The sequence below is a fragment of the Chlamydotis macqueenii genome, chromosome 6 (genome assembly GCF_036417535.1).
Source record: "Chlamydotis macqueenii isolate bChlMac1 chromosome 6, bChlMac1.mat, whole genome shotgun sequence".
NCBI lineage: Eukaryota > Metazoa > Chordata > Aves > Otidiformes > Otididae > Chlamydotis > Chlamydotis macqueenii.
In genome coordinates, this window is record NC_141561.1 from 1,927,539 (window position 1) to 1,950,862 (window position 23,324).

Consider the following 23,324-nt stretch of genomic DNA (forward strand, 5'->3'; position numbering starts at 1 on the left):
GGTGCTCAGTGCACAGGCGATCCAGAGTCCTTCGGGTACGTGCCCGGGGACTCCTGGGTTCCCCGAGCAGACCTCTTTGTGAGGCAAGGGTTGCCGTTAACAGGAATGGAGTAATTGCATTTCTTTCATGGGATCACTTTTGCTTTGGACAAGACTGACTGGACTTCACCTGCTAGCTGTTGTTTCCCGTTCTGCTCCGAGTCCAAAGCACTTTTCTGGCAGGCCTGTCCTTTTAGGAAGCCTGTAAAAAGTCCTGAGAAGGAGGAGGCTTCTAATGACCCAGCGACAAAAATTCACAGCCCTTAAGGTGATTGTGAATGACAGCTTCCGTGTTAAGCCACGTGAACTCACATTGCATGCCTTCAGCGACAGGGCAGCCTGGTTTTTGGCAGACGCATTGAGTAGGTCCTGTAGAAACAGGATTGTTTTGTAGTCTTTTGTTTATATCTCCTTCAGAACCTTCTGCGCCCTTGGGAACATGTGGAGTCGGGAGCTGAGATCAAAGGACAACATACGCTCCCTGCGTACAGTATTGCAGTAAATCCATGTGAAACCTACTTCACAGCGGTCCTGCCGACATCATCAGAGGACGGCGGTCCTCGGTGAGGAACATCCCACGTGCTTACAGAGACCGCAGTGCACCATGGTTCAATCCTGTTAAAAGAGGAGACCAGGCTGCTTGAAAACCCCTCTTTTAAAGCGTTAGACCTTAAAAAGACTCAGTTCAGCTGGTTCACCCGTTACATGTTTCCACTGAGTCCCTCACAGCTGTGCACGCACACACGTGCAGACACGGATGGCTTTTTGGGTGCTGGTTCTTCAGTGTTAGCCAAGTCCAGACTGAGGATGTTGGGTACCCGACTCTTTCCCTGTGACCTGAGGCAGTGGAATTCCCTGCCTAGCAGTATCCCATCATCTGTATTCTCCTTTGGAAATAAGCCAGGGACGATTCTGAGCTCTCAAAACCTTCAGTTGGTGTGTGACCCTCAGCTGTTATTGTAGTGGGGGTTTTCCAATTATTTATTTGAACCACTTTTCGGGAAGAACACCTACAGAAGATGGAGCTTTTAACTCTCTCTCCCATTGCACTCTTTCCATTTCACTCATGCTAAGCGATCCTACAAGTTGAAACCAAAGAGGTTTGACTTTCTGGAAGCCGACAGATGACCACCCGTATATCCAGGGTAACAGGGTGTCCCTCACTGTGAAAACATAACGTGCTTTTACCGAGTAACGCCCCGTACCCTGGCAGTCACGTACAGAGATGTAGCCCTGCAAGCGGACCGGGAAGAAGTAACTGAGGCTCCTCGAGGGGGTTCGGAGCCCCTACCCTAACTAAATGGCCGAAGCACTGCATGTTAGGCACCTAAGCTGAGCGCTTGCAGGAGGTGGTGTGACTGTCCCTATGTTTAGATCTTTTTCAAGTACACTCCCTATTTAATGAGCTGTGTGTATTTTTATAGCATCTTTCAGGAGCCTTTCAAGTTGCGTCATTAAATATATATTTTTAATAACCTCTGTCTCTTAAAAGGACAGCGTGAAATGTAAGTACTGGGAATCAAATAGTGGTTCCCCTGACTTCTGAATTACATTATTTCATTACAAATTTATGTGAAGTTCAGACTTTTTTTTTTTTCTTCTTATGATTTCATGGCCTTTTTTTATTTTGAGCTGACAAATGATTCTGAAGTTGCACTTAGAAATCCATTCTCCTTTTAAATGTAATAGTCTCCCACCAACAAGGTATTTCTTTAAGTCTGTAACATCACAGATCTTCAAGGAAGAGGGGAAGGGACCTGCTCCCTAGCACAGGCCCTAAAAATTGTTCCGTTAACTCCTGTATAGGGAGTTTAATGAGAATTTCAAAGACAATCTTAGAAGCTGAAATCCTTCGCTGTCTGAACAGCCTTGCTCAAACCATCATGAGGTGCCCCAAAACATGCTGGCTGTGTTCTCCAGCCCCCACGGAACTGGCAGGATAACCCCAGGAGGAAGAGGAGCCGCTTAGTCTCCAGGGCTGTTCTGTGCTTGGTGGAGATGGCCAGGAAGGAGCCAGAAAGCGTGCGTCATCAAAGCGGTCTCTCATCTGAACAACCGTTGCACCAGGAGCAGTTTGACAGAAGCGCTGGCTCGTTTGAAACAGACCACTGAGAAGCCATCAGAGATGCGTGACCAGCTACTGGCTGTGTTTGGTTTGTTTGGTTAGCGCTGGCAGTGAGCTGGATGCAGGGGGTTAGAGGTAAAGCTGCTTCCTTCCTTGGAAGATCTCGTAGTCTGAGGACTCAATCTGAAAAACACTTCAAGAGACCTCAGCTTGAACCATGAGATTCTTCTCTGGATAATCAGTGGGACTCTGTAGATACACAAGCTCTTGCAAACCAGGAGGTTATACGGACAGAAGCAAGGAACACACGGAGGGCATAGGAGTAGTAGTAAATTTGGAGTAAGACTTACCATAGCTTTGGGGAATCTGTGATGAAGTTTGTAAGAGATTGTGAATACAGGGAGAATAACACCTTTGGCTTTGCTTCAGATGTCTGTTGGATGCTTCTCAAGTGATCGGTGGTAACTTTGCAGAACGAAATTAAGCCTTTGGAAGGAATAGTAGAGGAAGCAAATGGAAAGATCAGAAGTGTTTGTGAACACAGAGATGTTGGATCAGATTGCACTGAAGAAGAGATTTAAAATAATTATTTTAATAGCGATAGGAAGCAAATTGTAAATTATTTTCCTGATTTTTTTTTCCATATAGGGCTGTTATTTAGTGTGATGCTTGCCCACTATGAGTTCTGAAGTTCAGGGAACTGAGATTGAGAGACTCACACGTGGAGGGCTAGCTTTGCAGTTTCCTCACTGTGTGACTGACTCCCCTGGTCAATTAGCTTCTCTGGATGTGGCGGCTTCTTCACCCGTGGAAGGAGATTTGCTTGTCCCATCGGTGCACTGTGGGGTACAGTGTGTGTGAGGGGCTGGTTCTCCACAGAAACCTGAAATTAGAGGCTGAACCAGAAAATTCACTATTAGAGCTCTGGCAGGACACGGTTTAGAAATGTGTTTCTTAATTTATTTGTAAATAAGGCCCAAACGTATGCTCTTTTAATTCTCAGTGGTTAGGGTTTGGTTTGTCCAGACCTTGGGAGGAGGAGGTGTGTTTCTCCTCAGGAACGGACCGCTGTTCTCTGGGGTCTTAAAGAAGTGAGGCTGCGGGAAAGAAAGAATGAAATGCTCCCGATATTTGCCCCCCCACCCCCGCGCCTCCTCCTCGGACAACCCGGCAGGAGATGGCCCCGGCGGCGGCAGGCAGCGGCCGGGCGCCGTGAGGCGGTTACCGCGGCGGCGGCAGGGGGCAGCGGTGCTCTGGGGCGCCCCGCGCGGCGGCGACATTAGCGGCGCGTCGCAGCCAATGGGCGGCGCGGCGGCGGCGGATCGCAGCCAATGGCGGCGCAGCCGTGGCGCGTCGCAGCCAATGGGGCGCGGCGGCGCGGGGAGCGGGCCGCGGCGGGCGGGAAGCGGGGCGGGGGGGCTGCGGGGCGGCGCGGCGCCGGCAGGGGCACCTGCGGCGGCGGTGGGCGCGGGAGGCGGCGCCGCGCGGCTGGGGCGTCCGCAGCGCTGAGAGGGCAGGCTCGGCCCCGCCGCCGCCGCACAGGCCTCCGCCGCCGCTCCGCCTCCCCCGCAGCGCCGGTTCCGCACCGAGAGAGGCGCCCGGCGTTCAGCGGACCTCCATGTACGACAATTTGTACCTGCATGGATTTGAAGACTCGGAGGCGGTGAGTGCCGGGGAAGGGGGGCCGGCAAACCCACGCCCCCCACACCCCCGAGACCCCGCGGGCTGTGTTAGCGAGGGTGGCGTGTGCCTCCGTTGTATAATTTGGGGGGGAAACGGGAGCATTTCGGGGTCCCGGCGGAGCTCGCCGTCGGTCTCCCGCGGCCGTGGGCAGGCCCCTCCCGTGGCGTTCGTCGGTGTGGCGGAAAAAGCCGCAAATTACACAACATTGGACCAAACGGCGGCAGAAGTTGCTGAGCTGCTGCCTGTATCGCTCCTATCCTGGGCAGCCCGGGCGCCTTGGGGAGGGATTCACACAGCCGCGGTGATGGCACCGTCAGGGCGATGGTGCCTTGATTCCCCAAAAGCAGCCGGGACACGTCGGCGTTGTTCCTTGGGAAATGATTTTCCCCATCGCCACCCCCTCCAGTCTGCGACAGCCTCGCTGGGAAGAGGGTGACATCCCTCACAAAATGGTTCTCTTGCAGTGCCGAGGGCCCCGGGAGCGTGGTCGGAGCTCGACGCCTAAAATAAGAAAGGTTGTTGGTGCTTGGCCTTTGGTGGATTCTTCCCTGCGGGAGCCCCGTGGGGCAGAATTACACGAGGCAAGGGAAAGCGCGGGGATTGCCGCGGCGATGAACGCGCTGTTCCATATTAAACAGGGATCCGTTACATAAGGCGTTGGGGCCAGCTCGTAAAATACACAGATTATAACATAAAATAGAGCGGACGTCAGCGCAGACGTATGTATCGTATGATGTGGTGTCCACAGGAGAACGGATGAGATCCTGTATCGCTTCAGAGGAGGCTTTTTTCCTCTCCTGAGGGTGAGGTTGTATCGCTCTGGGACTGGGAAGTGTAATCTGTCTGCGTTTTTCCTCACACACCAGCAACTTGTGTTAGCATCCCTTTATTTCAGAGGGAGAGGAACCACAACTGAAATGAAATAACGCCGTACACCGTGCTGAGGGGAAACCCTATGTGTTTAAATCCTTCACAACTATGGATTTGAATTCTCTCAAAACTGTGCTTCTTTGGGTCAATTTAGAAATTCCTGCCTTTTTCATATGCGTGTGTTAATTTGTGTGCTGTGTTTTCTCTCACTGCTGCTTACAAGCTGCCATGCCAAGTGCATATGAGCGTGTTGGTTCCTCTAGGGACGTGTTTTAGGATCCAACTGGATGTTTCTGTAAACCAGGCATTTGTAAGGCAAAGCGTGAATTCTTGGGAGCTGTTCTCAATCCTGAGTCTGTCTTGTGCTGCTATAACATCTTTCAGCAGAGAATAAATACGCTCTTAAGAAGACAGAAGTAAAGTAGCATGGCTAAGAAGGCTAACTTGCTGGATAGCGTTTGCTGTAGAAGTGTTTTATCTGTGAAAGCCAGGTTTTAAAGGTCTCTAGAGAACGCAGGTAAATGTCTAGTGGGATTCAAGGGATTCAAAGCCCCAGTGAGTTCTTCCAAGAACGTTATTTGTGAAAAGCAGTTTAAGCAGTTTTAATGGCAGCAGAAGACCAGAGACCTACCTGTTACACAAGCAGGTGTTAGGATTTGTACTGTAAGAATCATGTTAGTGACAGAAGAGAGGAGCTAGGTCTTTAGCTGTCCACTTTGAAGGACTGGGATGAAGAAGGCGTTTCCAGGTTCCTTAATATTCTCTTAAGTAGTTTGTGATAATGCTGTTTACAGCTTTTGTAATTTTAAAGTTTCTCAGTACGTGAGGGTGTTTTTGATAGACTTAACTTCTGGAATTGTGGGAATATGTGAGAATCTCAGCTTTCATTAACAAAAAAAAAAAACATGCCAAAACCAAACCCCCAAACCCTAAGAGCAATCTGGATCTTGTGGAAATGCTAGAGGCCATAAACCACAAAGGCTCAGACACGAAGTAGATACAATTCCCCAAGTGTTTGTTTGCTTTATGCTCCTGAACCACTTGCTTAAAACATTATACCTTATTACTGTTTTGGATTGTGACTCACGAATTGAGAGTGCCTGCTGAGACAATATTCTGGCAAACAGGTAGCGTGATGGGTCATGTGAGTGTTACTTTCGAGCCAAAGAGAGCCAACGTGATAGAATTAATATAGTGAAAAACAAATGAAGGGTAGAATGCTGGTTCCCTGCGGTTAAGAGAAAATAACTGTGAGTGTGCAAAGATTAAAGAAAAGGCCTCTGTATTGTTCTGGGTTTTAGACCTGGAGGGCTTAGCCCAGAGGTTGTGCAGCTGGTGAGCTGAAGGAACTGCGAGCGTGTATACTCTGTGTGCTCTTTCATTCCCTGAAGCACAGGGAGATGCGATCGAGGGCTTGTGCTGCTTGCAATGCTTCTAGCATAAAGCAAACCGTACCAAGATGAGTCATTCTAGTACAGTAACATCTTCCTAAAGTAGGCATTTGCCCTCATAAAATCCATACAGCAGTTTTCTATAGTAATGCCCTAATATTCATAGCAAGAAATAACAGCTAACGAATCATTGTGGTTTTTACCCCAATTTTTCTTATTTTGCCTATGAACCACGTTCACTCTGCGTTCTCTCTGAAGGAAATCCTGGTGCGTGTCCGAAGTAGCAGAAAGGTGTTGCGGCTCGGTGGGCTAGCAGTGCTTACTCACAAGGTCTGCCTCAGCCTCTGGCTTGGCAGGGCAGCCGCTCTGGAGTGAGCCTAACTGCTGCGGCTGCTGGGCGTACTTGAGGCGCTCTCCCGGGCGGGAGATGCGGTAGGAGCTGAAGCTGTGCCTAGCTCTAATGGAAGGGCCAAAGCAAAAATCCACTCGCCCTCCTTTCCTGAGGTTTGTCCCTGCAGAGCAAAGAGAGCAGCTAGTGGGGCGGACTTGTCACGGCGAGTCCGCTCCTTAGGGATGAAAGCAGGGAGAAGAGCAGCAGTTGTGATCAAGGGTTAACCTTTGTCGATCTTCACTGGGCTGAAACAGATGTGTGTTGCTGAGTGCCTCTGAACTGCTTCAGCTAACCTAGCGGAATTCCCGTTAGAAATCAGCTGAATGGCACAGTCACTTCCAATATCCACGGTGAGTGTTCTTCAGTACTAAAACTTTACCTGTTTTAAGTCCCATGTGTGCATAACAAATTTTAATTTGCTTTAGAGGAAAAGGTGAATGATGTTTGGCATGCTTACACAGGGTAAACGTGCTCGCTCTTGGAAAGGTACTAGAAAATCACAACATTTAACGACAGGGAAGCTGAGGTACGTACTGAACTTACACATGGTTTCTTCTGGTAGAGAATATACAGATTAGCTGATCAGAGAACACTCTGGGAGAGGTGTGCGGGTGAAATTTTCCTGGTAACACCAGAACAAACATGACCTTTTTCAACAGGAACAGCTAGACAGATGATTTTTGTAATTGAAGCTATTATTGTAGTGTGTTTGTATGAGCGCATATATAAAAACACACGCAGAAATACATATTTGTATTTATGTATATATAAAGAAATGGGTTGAGTGTGTGCATGGGTATTACAATCCATTACCAGCTGTGATGATTAATGTGAAGTAGATGATGCACTAGCTAGTGTGAGGCTTTTTGGAGGAGGAAAATTACACTGTTGAAGCTGAAAAAAACCTGCCAGTGATTGTAGACAAAAAGCAGTTGCCACGTTGAAGAAAAGAGATGCAGAGATATGGAAGCAAACAGCTTTTGCAGGCACAAGTGCCCTTGTAATGCTCTCCGAAAGTGCAGGCTTTCAGGTCATGCAAGGTGCATGACCACAGAAAGAAATGTCTTCCCAGTGAGGGTTTTTGCTGTGTTTTATTGAAAAGTTTTCCTCCAGCAGTTAGCAACAAGTACCCTCTAATGCAGAGTCCTCCCCAGCCCCGCTGCAAGTGTCACCCTTTTTGCACTTGCGAAACTATCGGACCGGTTCCTTTTGATTGTTTGTTTATAATTATCCCTCCAAAGCACTCGTTTCAGAGCAACACCTGGGCATGCGAAATGGCTTTCCTCGCTTTTCCCAAGGTGCGAGTTTAGCGCTTGTCAACACGGGAGGAGCTTTATCTTGTGCACTTGAATTGACTCTCAGGGCTGTTGGAAATAGCTGCCTCTGGATCGGCGCTTAGAAGTTCGGCGTGGTTTTGCACAAGGTGAAAGAGCAGAGAAGAGAGCGAGGGGTGGTCTGGCGTGGGCGGGGCTGGGGAGCCGGCTTGCGCGAGAAGCCCGCGTTGCGTGGCCGTGGTGGTGCCTGCGTGGCAGTGAGGGTGCTGCTCAGCATCACCACTCAGCTGGAGCCGGCGACAGCCTGCAGCACTCGCTCCGCGTGCCTTTCTGATTAATAATGGCAGTGTTTCCCATTCAGGTCATCCTCTTCCTCCTGGTGTCCAAGCCATTTAAGTTGACATTTAATGTATGCCTTCGTCTTCTGCCTGTATTTTTGGTAGAGATGTTCATATTTAAATAGTGATTGGATTTCTGCGTGGTGCCTCTCTGATCTCTAAAGGAGAGGAAAGGTGGTCTTTTCTTGCCCTGTACATCTTGGTTGTAGTAGGTCCTTTTGTTAACTGCTTTTACCTACTTGCTTTTTCTCCAGCATAGGCACCTTGACTCCTCTTAGCCATTTGTCTGGCATCCAGCCCTGTTCTGCTCTTCTCATCCCCGCATCCGCAGCCTGCCTCTTGCTGCCGGTGCTAGAGGGGGCCCTCAGGACACCCAGGAAGCAGGACTTTTTCTTCACTGGTTTGTAAGCCAGGAAGATGTGCTTCAGTCAAAGGTATTATGTGAGTTCAAACTCTGTCACTGAGAATTAGATAAACGCTTTCAGTGGGTTTCGTGCTCAGATCCACAAAGCATTTTAGATTCTGGGCGTTTAACCAGTGGCACCAACTGTGGTATTGCCACGACTTGATAACATCACGTGCACGCTGCGGGAGCCAGAAAGGAGACTGCTGTGACACAGGGCGATAGCACTGGGCATTCATCCCGCTATACAAAAGTTTGATGTGACATCTGTGTAAAAACCGTGCTGATCGGTAGGTTTCGTCTCCAGTTATTGCATGTAATTCTTAAGAGAGTATTGCTGAGAATTTTTAGAAAAGAGGTGATGAGAATAGTAGGAAAACACGCGTGCAAACGGTCAGTGACAGTGTTTTGAGGACACTCCCTTTCTCCAGTTGGGTAACGTTACTCCTCACAGCAGTCATTCCTTCTGTTGCTAGTGTACGCTTTTTCTCATGGCAACTGAGATGAGAAAATCTCTGGATGCTGCTCAAGCAGAAAAACATGATTGTAGAAACATAAACCTCGGTAGGGAAGTTCATATTCAAATATTGGCTGGATTTCTGTATGGTACCTGTCTGGTCCCTCAAGGGGAAGGAAAGGGGACTTTGCTTGCTCTATACATCTTCTCAGTTACCATAGGTTGAGAATAAGAAATAAACAAAATCTGTACTTAGAAGTGTTTTTCATCCTGTCTCTTTGGTGATCATGCTACAAAAGTCTTCAAGTTACTGTAATTTTTCAAACTTATGCTTGCCATTCCATTTACTTGTGACCTGTTCTGCAGTGTTGCTTGTGGTGAGTCTAGATCCGCGCGGGAGCTGCAGCCCAGAAGGTCACTCCACTGTTTACACGGCAAATGGATTTAAAGTGGCAGCTGGTGTATGCTGGTTTGTTACCCCCCTCAAAGGAGAGGTGCCGGAGGGACTGTCCTGGGACGGGGTGGTGCCCGCAGAGCGCGTACGCCGGGGCTGCAGTCATTGAAAGTTGGTAGTCCAGGTCTGATTATCACTTTATGGCTTGATGGATTTTGCAGGCAGGGGTGGAGGCTGCTAGTGAGAGTCAATGCATTTTTCTTTTTTCCAGCACATGCTTGCCAGCAGGACTCTCTGGTGATGGAAAGCATGGTGATACACACCCTCTTTACAGTGCCCAGAGGAGTTTTCATACTTGCAAAATCTTTGCTTGGTTTATAGGTAAAATTAATTATAGGGTAAGACTGCGCAGGGAACGTGCTGAGTACCCAGCTGTCCAGACCGTCTGTGAGATGTTGAGCTTTCCTCGTGGTTGGTGACACAAAAGGAGACGAAGACTGCTGAAGTTGTCCTCTGGGAGGTCTGCTTTTATAAAACAGCAGGTGGGTGGTCTTGTAAGATTCGCCGTTGCGGGGCTGATCATCAGTAGGAGGCAACTGGATTTCCTTTCCGTTACTCCTCAGAGGGACCTGGGATGCATGTGGGAACTGAGTGTTTGCAGTGCCATTGTTTGTTGATGACACTCGGTCTCTCTCCAAGCATTGCTGTTCCTTGTTTCTCGTTTTGAATTGGTTGAGTCTTCTCATGTTTAATCCAAAAAGGATGAGTAATGTCAGGACCTAGTCATTCCAGGATCCTCTGCCTAAATGCTACCAGTTGTCTACTTGCTGTTTGTTTGTGTAGGATTTTTAGTTTGGAGTGTGCAGTAAAGTCTGTCTTGACCAGGAACATATTTGAAAATTTCTGATAAAAACAGATTATCCTCTGCCCATTAAGTCTTCTGAATTCTGCTTGAGATTTGGCTTTTACAGAGTCAAAGCATTTGTGTGTTTTTGACAGTTTCAAATGTGTTTTCACTCCCATTAGTTCTTAATAGATTGCCTCTGCTAATGAATCATCATCTGCCTAACATCGTTCTTTTGTATAAAAGACTGACAGGGACGGGAAAGTTAGCTTGTGTTCTGGTTAGGGTTTGCTTGGGTGATTTTGCTTAGCTTTTTCCTACTAAAATTTCCAGAGTCCTAGTGCTACTGCAACATTAGCTATTCTTACCGTGCCTAATGCTTTGTGCTCACATGAAAACGGTTTTCTCTCTGACTCAGATCTTCTGTTTGTTAAATGTGATGTTGTGATTTGATAATACGGTAGTCAAATAAAACTTTCAGTAAGATTCATAAATAATTCTTATAAATTACTGCCTGCTGTTTCCATAGAGCTACTTGTTCTCCCAGCAAAAAGACATTGAAATGCAAAAAAAAAAAACACCACCAAAAAACTTCAAGTCACCTAAACAAAAGAAACATAATGAGGAGTAGCTAACTGTATGTTTTCCAATTTAAACTGCAGGTGAGAGCTCACCGATTGGGACAGCGTGCCTTTAGTAATATTCCTTGCTCATATGAAGGACTAGGGTGTGTAATTAACTATGGCTTTACTCCTGCTTTTGGATTCCTTCCGGTGAGCTCTTGAAAGACCGTGGAGCGCAGCTGAAGGGACAGGGGCTTCTCACCAACATGCTGAGCCTGGGTTGCAGATTGCTTGAAAAATTTCCCAGTGCTTGAGAAAACGCTGCTGCTAGGAAGCATAAAGCGCTCTCCCTGGGCTCAAGGGCATCCGAGGGAGGAATGTGGCTCTTGGTGCTGAAGGAACACGTCACAGAAATAATAAATAACAAGGGGAGAAGCTTAACCTAGGATTTGTTGATGTCAGGGCTTGCTTCCCTATCTCCCTAAAACATGTTCTGCTTGTGAGATGCTGCGCTGTTAGATGTTTTTCCGTTGAGCATGCGTTTACAGAGACAGTAGAGCCTGGTTTTAACAATCAGCAACTTGCATAAATGGAGATTACTTTACAAACAGGACGAGCCTGAGAGCTGTTCACGGTCATTTGGAGTTAATTTTCAGATTTCAGCTGTCTGAATGCTGAGTTCTGTAGGGTCTGCAGGTGGTGTCAAGATTTGCTTGCAAACTTTCATCGGATCCTGGTTTGTGTTTTTCTGCAGTGCTTTGTTGCTGATTTTCATACCGACAGTGAACTGCTTTCGGTTCTTGGGTGTCTCATTTTGCCGTGTCCCTTCCTTCTTTACATGTTTTCGGCATGGACCTGCATTCAGGTGTGGTATGTTTGTGCTGCTGCATGGAGCGCAGCGAGGAGGTTAATATCCTGCTAACAGGCACAGTTTTTGTCCCGGTCGTTTCCCCTTTCCAAAAGGAGAGGTCCATCACTAGTGGGCATCTTGATTTCTTCACTCATGACATCTCTCAGGTCGTGGACCTGTGCGTGCCAAACGAATTCGGCTGCCTGCCAGTCACTCCTGATGTGACGTCGCCTATGCATTGAACTCTCGGGAGTGTGGCTTAGAGGGAACTTGCCATTGTTTGTTTTGTAAACCAGAGCAAAGAAAGATTGGACTGGAGCTCCCTTGCCGGATGAAGCTTACTGGCTCATGTGCTGGAGCACTGGTTTGTGCCTGTGTTTTTTCTGTGTTACTCAGCATCATGAGGGATTTCTCCTCTGGAAAAAGACAAGACCAAGCAGCTCTTAAAAAATGAGAGGAGATGTTGACAGCTGGGTGGGTTAGAGGACCGTGTCCCCAGGCACGGGTGTAGTTTAGCATGTGCTGCGTAACTTCGGGGCCTCCTCTTCCTCGCTCGTGCATCTTTCATTGCCTTCCCTTCCTCTAAGGTTCTGTCTTTCCTTCCCTTGGCTCAGTTCCCAACATCCTTGCTTTGAGCAGATGATGGGTTTGTGTCTATAGATACACATACATATGGGTATATACGTGCATATGTGTAGATGGAGGGTTGGGCGCAGGAGGCGCCTTCCAACCTCGCTCCAACTGTATGAAAATTGAAGGAGGGCTTTCAGAGCAGACAGGGAGGTGAGAGGGAAGGATTTTGTCCAACCGCAAGTTCTGATGGCTGTCTTGTGCCCACCTGCCTATCTTTGTCTACCCAACAGTGCTGATCAGGAGAACCTGGATTTTTGGTTTGGGAGATTACCCGTCCCTCCAGAGTCAGCCACGCTTTTCCACCCAGCGCAGAGAGCGTGAGGAAGCCAGCGATGCCTGATGTTGTGCATGCACAGCGCAGGACCTTAATCTGCGTTTTCTGTTTCTCTCCAAAGCTAGCTTTGTCAGAAGGGGGCTTGTGTTGTGAGGAAAGGGCTCAGAAGGAGCGATGGTGGGCTGCAGAGTCTACTCTGCTCCTCAGGGCTGCGAGGTTTTTGGCTTTCATGAGGGCACAGGAAAGCAAAAAAAACCCTGAGGGAGGGGGACAAGGGGCTGCTCTTCTACTTTTGGGTTTGTTCATTTATTTTTTTTTTCCTTAAAAAGTCAGGCAGTACGAAGGCTATATAAGTGACAGAAATGGAGCTATCTGGTCGTGTTATTTCACCAGGATGGGGAATGCAGCCTGGCAGTGATTTGATTTATTACAGCAACATGGAAGAAATCATGAGGAAAAAACTCCCTATCGTCTTGCTGAGTACTAAAGTGGTGAAGTGCGTGTTTGAACGAGCTGCTAACACTTCATGTAGAACTTCACAAGCCTTTCTATTTTGAGAGAATTCTACTTATACCAAATACATTTTTCTTTGTGAAGCCTCTCTCCTTTTTTGTTGATTTTTTTTTTTTTTTTTTTTTTTTTTTGTGCTGGGACATTTCCCTTCAAATCTACTTGCTGTTCAGCTCGCTTGTGCTGTCTGCCTCCTCCTGTGGGCTTCTTGTCTTTGGTAGAGTGGCATCACAGTTAGTGATTACATTATCATAAATAACAGATTTTCTTTGAAAATTTGTTGCCATATATGCTGTACTAGGTGCTTTTGGTGTGTATGAGGCTGGAGGAATTTTTTGAATAGCTGTTACGGCCATAAACGAGCCCTTTGCACCTCCCACCCTCGTGGGACGAGCTATAGCGTGAGGTGGCCAAGGCATCCTCCCGGTTCCCACTTGCTGCACACAGAGCCAGGTACGCCCTGAAAGTTTCTGGCCTATTAGTTCAAACTAAACTTTTTTTCAGAAACTTTTATCCTTTACTTTCTTATTTTAGGAACCCTGTGAATAAAATAATGTTCCTAATAGTTAGCCCCCTTTTCTGCTTCTTTACAAACTTCTCCTTTCCATGTGGGATTTCTTGACAGTATTTTTAAGACACGTTCCTTCTGTGAGTGGTGTATCCCCTGAAGAATGTGTGTCTCTTGCCTGTGAAAATGATACATTCTGACAAATCATCAGTTAATCTCTGCTTAAATATATAGGTCATGAGATGCCATGGTAAAATTTTATTTTCCAGAATAGTCAGTGGTGATCTCATCAGGTTCTGACAGAACAATCCCCAGCCTCGTTCTTGGGCAGAGGAGTTTCAGTTATGACCGATGCAGACAGAACCTCGCCAAGTAAAAACATGCAGCAGCAGCTAGCCCTGCCTTCGTCAGCAAGGGCTGCTTCTGTGTGAGACCTGGCACCAGCTGCTGGCACCAAGGGCTCTGTCCTAAACAACATGATGAAGGCTCAAGAGTAAACCCACCGTGCTCCAGAAAGGACAGACACCAGGCTAGGAAGAGAAATACCCATGATGATGGAATTACGGAGTTCCAGAATTATTCAGGTTGGAAAAGACCTCTAAGATCATCAAGTCCAACCGTTAACCTAACACTGCGAAATCCACCGCTAAACCACATCTCGGCACCACATCTACATGTCTCTTAAATCCCTGCAGGGATGGTGACTCCACCACCTCCCTGCACAGCCTGCTCCAGTGCTTGACATCCCTTCTGTTAGAGAAATTTTTCCTAATATCCAATCTAAACCTACCCTGGGACAACTCAAGGCCTTTTCCTCTCGTCCTGTCGCTTGTGACTTGAGAGGTGGAGGTCAGCCTCTTCTCCCCACAGCCTCCTTTCAGGTAGTTGTGGAGAGCAATGAGGTCTCCCCTCAGCCTCCTCTTCTCCAGACTGAAGAACCCCAGTTCCCTCAGCTGCCCCTCGTAAGACTTGTGCTCCTTTACGAGCTTCGTTGCCCATCTCTGGAAGGGCCCAAAACCGAATGCAATATTCAAGGTGCGGCCTCACCAGTGCCAAGTACAGGGGGATGATCGCTTCCCTACTCCTGCTGGCCACGCTGTTCCTGATACCAGCCAGGATGCTGTTGGCCGTCTTGGCCGCCTGGGCACACTTCAGCCAGCTGTCGACCAACACGCCCAGGTCCCCTTCTGCCGAGCAACTCTCCAGCCACTCTTCCCCAAGCCTGTGGCGCTGCGTGTGATTCAGCAGGCTGTGATGCTCCTCATCCGGCCTCCACCGAGGCAGTCCTTGCTGTTGACCCAAGCTGGATTCACGGAAGGTTTGTCAAGTATGGGAATGCAACCAGCTACCAGCATGAGCGTGACCTGCAGCATCAACGCTGGTGCGGCACCTAGAAGAGGTTGTTCTGCCTCCAGCCATCTCCTGGTGTACGCTCTCCCTGTTGATGAGCAGAGAACTGCCTGCGTCTGTGGCTGCTGCTGCCCATGGCCTCCCCTTACCTGGCTGAGGTGTCAGCTGCTCTGGCAAGTCTGGCACTGGGTCCAGGTTCAGCCTTTGAGAACTGGATGCTGGTCTTCACACATGCAGAAAAAAGTTTCGGCTGCTGGGAAAACGGCATCTCCATCACTGTTTCCATGTCCGAGTGCCAGAATGAGCCAGGTCCGGAGGAAATGCAGGTTCCCTTCCTAGGGAGGATCTCTTTGTTGTGCTGCTGGATGGCACCCACGCCGCTGCTGTGTGACCGTACGGTATTTCAGGATTTCCGGGCAAAGCCTGCCAAGACCCGGAGGTGGGACGTGACATGCTCCTGACACGCCTCTCGCGCCTCCCGGAAGCCGGGACTGCCTTCTGGGCTAATAAAGTCTCTTCATGAGAAGCGGCTTTATCCCCATTTGGTGCTTATTCCGGTTAAAACGTTCTCGATATGTTTTTGCATGCCATAAAACAGGAATATTGGAACTCTGAACTTTCTATTGATCTTATATTAGCAAATGAACAGGGTATTGACAGATGGAAAACCAGACTAATTAATTATACTTTGCTTCCCTACATTTTTCCATGCTGATTTCGGTTCTCTGTTATTTTTTACTTGCTGTCCTAAGGAGGAGGGTGGTAGGAAGTGTTTTAGCACGTTGCTGAATGGCTGTTGTGTTACACCGTGGAGTGGATTCGTCTCAGGCACGCATGAAGTGACCTTTCCCTTTATCAGAGGAGGTCTGCTGTATGTAAGCGTACAGCCTGAGTGGGAGCGTAAGGGAGGAAGAGTCACCAGCTGGAAAATGCCCTGGTAGGCATTGAAAAGTCATAGCGTGGTGGTGGACGCATAGAAGTTGTTTTGCTGAACAGAATTGAGAAGTTGACTTTGAAACTTGCCACGGAACGTCACTTCTAGTGCTGACGCTGCCACTAGTTACAGCTGCGCTGAAGAAGTTTTACCTGTTACAATATTTAAGAACCCGGTTCACTTTTTTAGCTTCACTACTCTGTTCTGAATAGATCACATACACATTTCCTTTTTCTTGGCTTAGAATGAACTTTGCACCTTTCCATTTCATTGTAAGCGCGGGGTGTCCCATCCTGCCCTCCTAGCCCGTTCGGTTACCGTGTAGCCTTACGTTGCGCGGGAATTTGGACGCAGGGGTTTGAATCATGCCCCCCAGCCAGCCCTTGAGAACGCAGTTCCCCTGTAACTTTGGTCTCTCTCTGTCCAAACGCCTCCTTGATGTATTTGGTTATTCTTGTGCTTTCTGAGCCGTTTTCCGATACTGTTTTTGAGAAAGGGAAGGTGTGGCTGGTGCTATATGTACTCTGCAGATGGCAGAAGTGTTCAACTGGCAGTGAATATGTTGTTACTGGTTGAGAGTAGTCCAGAAAAAGCTTACTACCTCAAATATTCCCTTGTGTGTACAGTTCCGGGTTCAGAATACTCGCGTTGATCCTTAGCCATTGGTTTTATACGTTTTAAAACCGTAACGTCTTGGGTCTTAGACTGCGTCAGGCCAGGTGCGACCCTGGTGTTGACCAAGTTTAGAGTCACACTCGTGATACCTAAGGGATGATTGTGCCAGTCGTTTTAATATGTGATGTGCTCAGTACCAAAATCTGTTTCTGAGGTGCTGGATATGACGCACAGAAGCATCGTACTTCATAGACTCTTTGTTGTCTGCAGGAGGAAGCTTCTGTTGGTAAGATTTCTTATTCTGGTTCTCTGCGTGCAGGAGATATCTGCCAAGTGGGAGAGCGCATTCAAAGGAACGGCACTTTGCTCAGATACTCTGTTTCTTCCTTCGTAAGCAAGAATTTAATGTATAAAAGATATGTGAGATCTATTTGGCATGAGAATTGAATATTTTACATTCCTCAACAACAAAAAAATATTAATAAAGCTGGCCTCTCTTTCTTCAGGATGGTCTGATCTCTTACAGATAAATCCTTGTCTGTATCCCCAGAGTAACAACAGCCATGACAGAAATGAATAAAAACGCTGCAGTGCTGTTTTGCAGAAAACTCATTTGTGACAAGGTATGTCCGGAGTCATTACAGCCTGCTCTTCAGGCTGATTTTGCTGAACATTTTCGAATCTGCCTGGCCTAAATAGAAATTACAGATGCCCATCAGCTCTGAAATTTGGGGCCAGAACCGACCTGAGGGATAAAACCAAAGTGAGAGCCTGGGTTTCGGTGGAGCTAGACTAATGGGAACGCAGGGAAGCGCAGCCCAGAAGTCCTGATTCCTACTCATTTCTTTCCAGCCATTAAATAATTCCTTCTGTTGGTTGTATTTCCTCTTAACTCAACTGCAGTTGCTGCATTACTTACAAAAAAAAAAAAGCAAGCTACTTCCCGGCAGCTGGAAGATTAACCAGCTTTCCCCATCAAACCATTGCAGGAAGGAAATACAGCAAAGCTGTTTCACGAGCAGCCGACTGCCTGGCTGGGTACACGCCGCGGTCTCTGGAGATCCTAGAGGCATTTGAGGGTTTGTTCTTGTTTGTTTTTTTTTTCCCTTTCATTTTATTTTGCTCCTTTCTCCTAGAACAAGTCCCTCTGTGCCTTTGCTCTGAATTGCAGTGGTGCTGCTGACGCAGAGCCTGGCTGCGAGGGGTTCTGGTGGAAGGAGCTACGGCTGCCAGCAGGAACAAGCCAGATCCTGCTCTCTTCCGATTTTCTCTCTTTCCGCAGCTGCTGCTGTTCCTCCTGTGCAGCACCCCGCGGGTCGCTGCTTGGGGGTGGTGGGGCAGGGGGAGGAAGAGGAGTCGCTCCTCCCTAGAAACAGCGTGAATCCTGGCTGTGCCTGTGATGCCAGAGTGCTCTCTCTGCAGCTCCCTGAAAGGACGTGCAGTGGAGTAGAAACTTAATAGGAGTGCAGGACTCCCAGGCCCAGTTTGTGGAGAGGAGGTACATGAAACGGCCTCCAAGGAGAGGGCAGAGCAGGCAGAGTCTGGGATTTTGCGCTTTTGACGCTGCTGTGCATTGCTGGGAGATAGGGCTGGGTAAAAATCCTCCATTAGGCGCTCCCTCTGAGTAGAAGGGTCACATAAAACCTCGATGGGATGGAAGGCGAGTGTGGGTACCCTGCGTGAAGGTGCTCAGCTCCTCCATACGTACATGAAAGCGCAGCTGGGGGCCGGGATGCCCACGCCGGGGCAGGAGCAGGCGTGCTGCCGCCTCCCTGGCCGTGTCTCAGGAAGCCTTGGCTGCGCTTACAGCTCACGCTTCTGTAAGGCGGAGGGAGAACTGGGGCGTACGTGGCCTCTGCCACCCCCAGTTGCCACTGGCAGCCTCTTTCTCTGAAGACGATGCTGTGCCGGCTCGTCCCTTTGGCGGGGAGGACTGGCTGTGCTCCCCGGGGGACCCATCGCTTCTGTGGCTCTGCAGGCTGGCAGAGGCTGCCGAAGCGTGGCGCGAGGCCTCCTCCTCTCCCTGCGCTCCTCCTCCGTGCCGTTTGCTGTCTCCGCAGCCTTCCCGCCTGCTGCCAAGCCGGGGAGAGGGATGCTGGGCGCGGGAAGAAGCGCTGGTTTAGCAGCAGTGCAGCGACGCTCTGCCCTCCGCGTGGAGCTGATGGCACACAAGGGGATTTACAGTGCGGGCTGGGGGAGAGCTCTTCAGTAATTGAATTCTCCTGCAGGTTTTGTGCTGCGGGAAGTGGGAAATACGCAGCAGCCACCGTGCTAACCACGGACCGGAGCCCACAGGAGCCTTCAACCCTATGGCTTCCAGGCAGCGAGCTCCTGGCGTAGAGACCTCTCTGCAAAGGCACCTAAAGAATGAAATATTTAGTTAGTGCTAAAACGCACTAAAGAAAATGTGAGTTTAATACAAGCCGTTCCTTCCTACCGGCAGCACAGGGCAGTTGGACTTGCAGGGAATTATTCTGGAGCGTGGAGATTTCTTGGGATCTGTCTCCTGCAAGGAGGTCAATACAGATATTGCTTACGTATATGTTTAAATCAACATCATGTTGTCATGACATGGAAATATTTTATTACAATCGCCGCAGTGTAAGTTGAGGGCTTCTCTGCCCAGCATGAGCAGTTTGTCTCCCCAAGAATCCAGCCCTGGGGATTTCCCTTTGTTTAGCCCAGGGTGGAAAGGGAACTGGGGAAGTTCCTGGAGTTCAGCTGGCTGGCTTTTGCTTTACATCCTTCCCCTCGTCCTTCTCTTTCTTTGGAAGTGCAAGGAATGGTTTTGCATCAGATGTACCTCTTCTAGAATATCCTGAAACAATGGCAAAAGCTTTAGACCAAAATGAGGCTTTTAAATCTTGTCCAGCTTTTGACAGATCCACTCCTGACAAGGTGTCCTGGTTTTGGCTGGGATGGAGTTAATTTTTCTCAACACAAGGCTTTTTTGTTTGTTTTTGGGTTTTGTTTTGTTTTTTTTTTTTTTTTACTTCTTTCTGCAGGTGCTGAAAGTTCTCCCGTTTGCTTCTGTAGATTTGTGTTACTGAGGCATGTGAGGGTTTTGATGGAGAAGGAGCTTTTTGCACAGAATGAGATCTTCGGTGTCTTTCTCTGTTACTGCTTTTGCCAAATCAAAGAGGCTGTGGGTATGATAGTGATTCCTAGAGGATTTTTTCTTGATTGGAATGCTTATTGGACGCTAGTAAGAAGGAATATTAAACTGTTGTTTCTCCTAAGCCATTTAATTAAGAATCCATTTTGAGATAATACTGGAGGCAGTGACTAAAAAAAGAAAAAAGATTCTGTCTTTGAGTTTCTAATTTTTAATGGTCTTAAATAGCTGTCCAATACCAGTGAACTATGTAAAACTGAAATAGTTTGTCGTAAGCTCAGGGTAGTCATAAGAATTTCAGAAAATAATTTCGGACCACGCTATGTACCAAAAAAAAAAAAAAAGGCTGTAGCTGGGTGCACTGAATTTCCAGCCCTACCACTGGGAACTCCTGTCCAGGCAGTGGGCAGTGCAGCACGGGCTGTAGTAGCCCCGAGGCCCGGGGAAGTCCTCGGGGTCCTGGGCTGGTTACAGCAATCAGGTTCCGTAAAGTGCCACTCAGTATTACCTCAGGAGGTGAGAGCAAGATGCCCTTTCGCTTGCATTTTGCTCTCAGCACGCACAGTTTGTAGATTGCAATGTTTTAGGGAAAGGAGTTGCTATTTGCGGAGTGCATAGTACTTAGAAAATTAGGGCTTTTTCTGACTCAGATGTTTCCAGCAATATATAATAGCTTATTGTGAGCTCAGCAGTCGTGTGAGTTCAGAATTTGGTCCTTGCTGCAGGAAAAATAATAAGAGATCATAGCAGCTGAAAGGCAGTTACCTGGGGGGAAAAATATAATAAGGAAAAAAAAAAGTGGAAAATGTAAAAAGAAAAAAAGTAAAATGCTCTATTTGTAACCCTTATTTATTAGCGTTTAAAGCTGTTTGTAAGCCTCTGAGTTTGGAAGGTTGTGGAAGGAAAACGCTAATTAAAAACGCAATGCAAGGCAACGTACTAACCCTTATCCCGAACCCTGTCAGTTGCTTGGCTTAAATTAAGCAGCAGGAAATTCATTTCAAGAACACCGTACCAGCATGTCACAATTCCTTCCATTCGCTACGCAGCGTGAATATTTTAAACAAAGTAATTTTCCTATAATTTCACTGAAGATGTAAGTCTGTTTGGGTTTTTCGTGCCCTGGTGAGACCCTTAGCACAACCGGGGAGAGGTGGGCAAAAGCAAAGTGGAGGGGATGACTTCAGAGGAAGCTGTTGCCACCCAAATATAACTTGTCACAGCAGAGAGCTGCGGTCCTCCGTGTGATAAATGGAGTTTGGCTGCCCACCAGGTTTCTTGGGTGAAGGATTACAAAGCATGTGCTATCTGGAATGTGAGTTCTGCGAGCTGGAGTGCCTGGTACCCCGCAGACCCGCAAGGCTTGGTTGTGGCTCACAAACCAGTAGGTAATTGCAAAGCCAACCACTCGTCTGCTTGAGCACCGCTGGCGAGTGTGGGGTTTTACCGAATCAGCTTTGCGTCAAATTGTGAGGAGGTTTGGTGTGTTCTAAACCACTTCAGTTTAAAAAAAAAATAAAGAAATATTCCAGGTTATTTTGGTCGTATGAAACCTGATGGTGTGGGAAGTGGTGACACCAAGCTAGAAGAAAATCAGGACGCTGTAATCATAAAAATCCTTGAAAAGTTGTATGTTCTTTAATTTAACTGTTTGAATTAGGAAGAGCATGCGGTAAAAGCAGGTGGCTAGGAGCTTCTCAACAATGAGGTCTCGAGAAAAATTCCACTTCTTTCCTCACATTTGTAATACTTTGAAGATTAGTGTATTGGACATTCCTGCTTTGGCGGCTGACGTCTTCTGTGTGTGTTTGCAGCCCAAGGAGAGATGTACTGGTTTTTGGGAAGTTGAGAAAAATCATTTTAGTCAATGTACGGGAGAAAAGAACTACTGAGATCCTTCATTTGGCAGTCCGTACCCTTTCCAGTAGCGCCAAGTCAGCGTTAGCATCTTGTGCAGAGGAGATGACAAGGAGGGAAGTGGTGGCCAAGGTCCTCGCTCCAGTTGCTGCCTCTCAGCCCCTCGGCAATGGAATTCTGTGAGTCTCTTCCATGCAAACCGTATTGCGAGGGCAGCGATCTGAGAACAGCGGCAATCTGGCTCACCCTACCTACTTTGTTTCTGTGCCATCAGCTTCTGCGCTCGGGTCCCGTTGACTAAAATAAAGTCGCTTATGCACATAATCTGCGAAATTGAAACTGGAGGTCACAGCGCGTACTGGGGAAAATGAACGTCAGAAGTCCACGTGCTGCTGAACGGTCCTCCTGGAAAATAAACTTAACTTACCTGTTAAATCTGAGCTCTCTCGTTTTTCCTTTTTCTAAAGGAACTGGCAGAAATACCGGCCGTCCTCAGGCGCAGAAGAAAGGTAACAAACTTCTGCTTGGTCACTTCCCGCTCCCGCTATGAATTAGCTTTTTGGAAACATCGTGGTCTGTTCACCAGAAGAGAAACAGAGGCAGAGTGTCGTGGTTTAACCAGGACACAGAGGTGGAAAATAAATTTCAAATACTTTACATGTTCAGGTTTCGTTTCTTCACAGGAGCAGGTTGAAGAGTGTTGGATCATTCTTGTTCACTTACTAAGTGATGAGAAACTTGAATTCAAATACATACCTCTTTCTTGATCCATAAAAACAAGGCTTCTGGATAAAAATCTGCTCTGTCCAGAACTCCTAGCTTGATTTGTGCCGTTAACTGGATGAAACTCCTTCTTGGCAGAAGGTTGGCGGAAGGTTTATCCGTGTATAAACCTCCCACAGTAGGTTTTGAGGCGTGAGGTGTTGTTTGGGCTTGTTCTGGCCCTCTGCTCAGAGTCAATGTCATCCAGTGGAAGGTAGGTGAGGTGGAGGGGGAGAAGGGAAGAGATTCAAGGATGGAAGGACAAAATTGTGACTGCCACATTAACTTTGGTGACTGTAAGAGATTGTTGAGGGCCAGTTAGGGAAGGAGAGGAGGTGAATCTGTTTGGGAATCATCTGTGGGAGGTGAAAACCGGCTCACGAACTGCGGATGACATCCTTAGCTTCTCTCAGCTGTACTTACTTTTGCGTAGCAATATTTCAGAAAGCTTCAAGCTGTAGTAGATTGATGGGAAGTGTGATGTACCCCACAGGCCGTTGCTGTATTGAGGCTGGATTTTTCATCTGTCTGCTTGGCAAGCGTAAGCTGGGCAATAACGACTGTGTTCTGGCACAAGCGGGAGGTCTCTCGTCCCAGTGCGTGTGTGCGTCCTTCTGTCCCCTTCGTGGCCCCTGCATCAAGAGTTGGTGTTGCTGCCTTTGCAGCTAGATACAGAGCTCTTCAGCAAAATTTTGTGCTATTTTATTCAGGCAAACCAGGCTGGGGTGGAGTCTTTAAAGCCGTGACTGGTATACTGTTACTGCCTTGTGAGCTTTTCTTAAAGATCCAAAGACTGGAATCTCACCAAAATCCTGTAGAGGCAAATAAAAGAGTGGTGATGATCTCTGGAGGTCATTGCTACAGCAGCATTGTTACTGGCCTGCTGATAAACTTACGTTGTCATTAAAAATCCCCCCAAAACCAGGCAGACGGCATTGGCTGTATCGCCAGGTGCTTCATTGCCCCTGTGACATCCCTAAGTGTGATTTTGGGGTGATGCTTTCTCTGCCTGACTTAAAAACTGATCCTAAACTCGTGATGATGATAACATACTCACTGTAAAAGAATAAACGCTGATTTACAGACATGCCAAAAACCCATGATGGCTTTTATTCCAAAGTAAAATAAGTACATCTGAGAGCAGTCCCAGGAGAGGGTGCGAGTGGGCGCAGCTGGGCACAGGGCAGCCCGGTTTTCACGAGGG

At 47.8% G+C, this 23,324-nt stretch overlaps 1 protein-coding gene across 4 annotated transcripts in view; it reads left to right on the forward strand.

Moving 5' to 3' along the window:
• CACNB4 (calcium voltage-gated channel auxiliary subunit beta 4) overlaps positions 1-23,324 on the forward strand; it is a 98,435-nt gene that overhangs the window by 31,495 nt on the left and 43,616 nt on the right. The window contains exon 1 of one of the 4 annotated variants that reach the window (XM_086750684.1): positions 3,643-3,767. The exons of the other annotated variants lie outside the window; for them this stretch is intronic. Within the exon in view, the coding sequence (XP_086606810.1) occupies positions 3,723-3,767 (45 nt within the window). The 5' untranslated portion in view covers positions 3,643-3,722. Of the gene's footprint in view, positions 1-3,642; positions 3,768-23,324 lie in introns of those variants that run through there. 4 annotated transcript variants of the gene reach the window in all.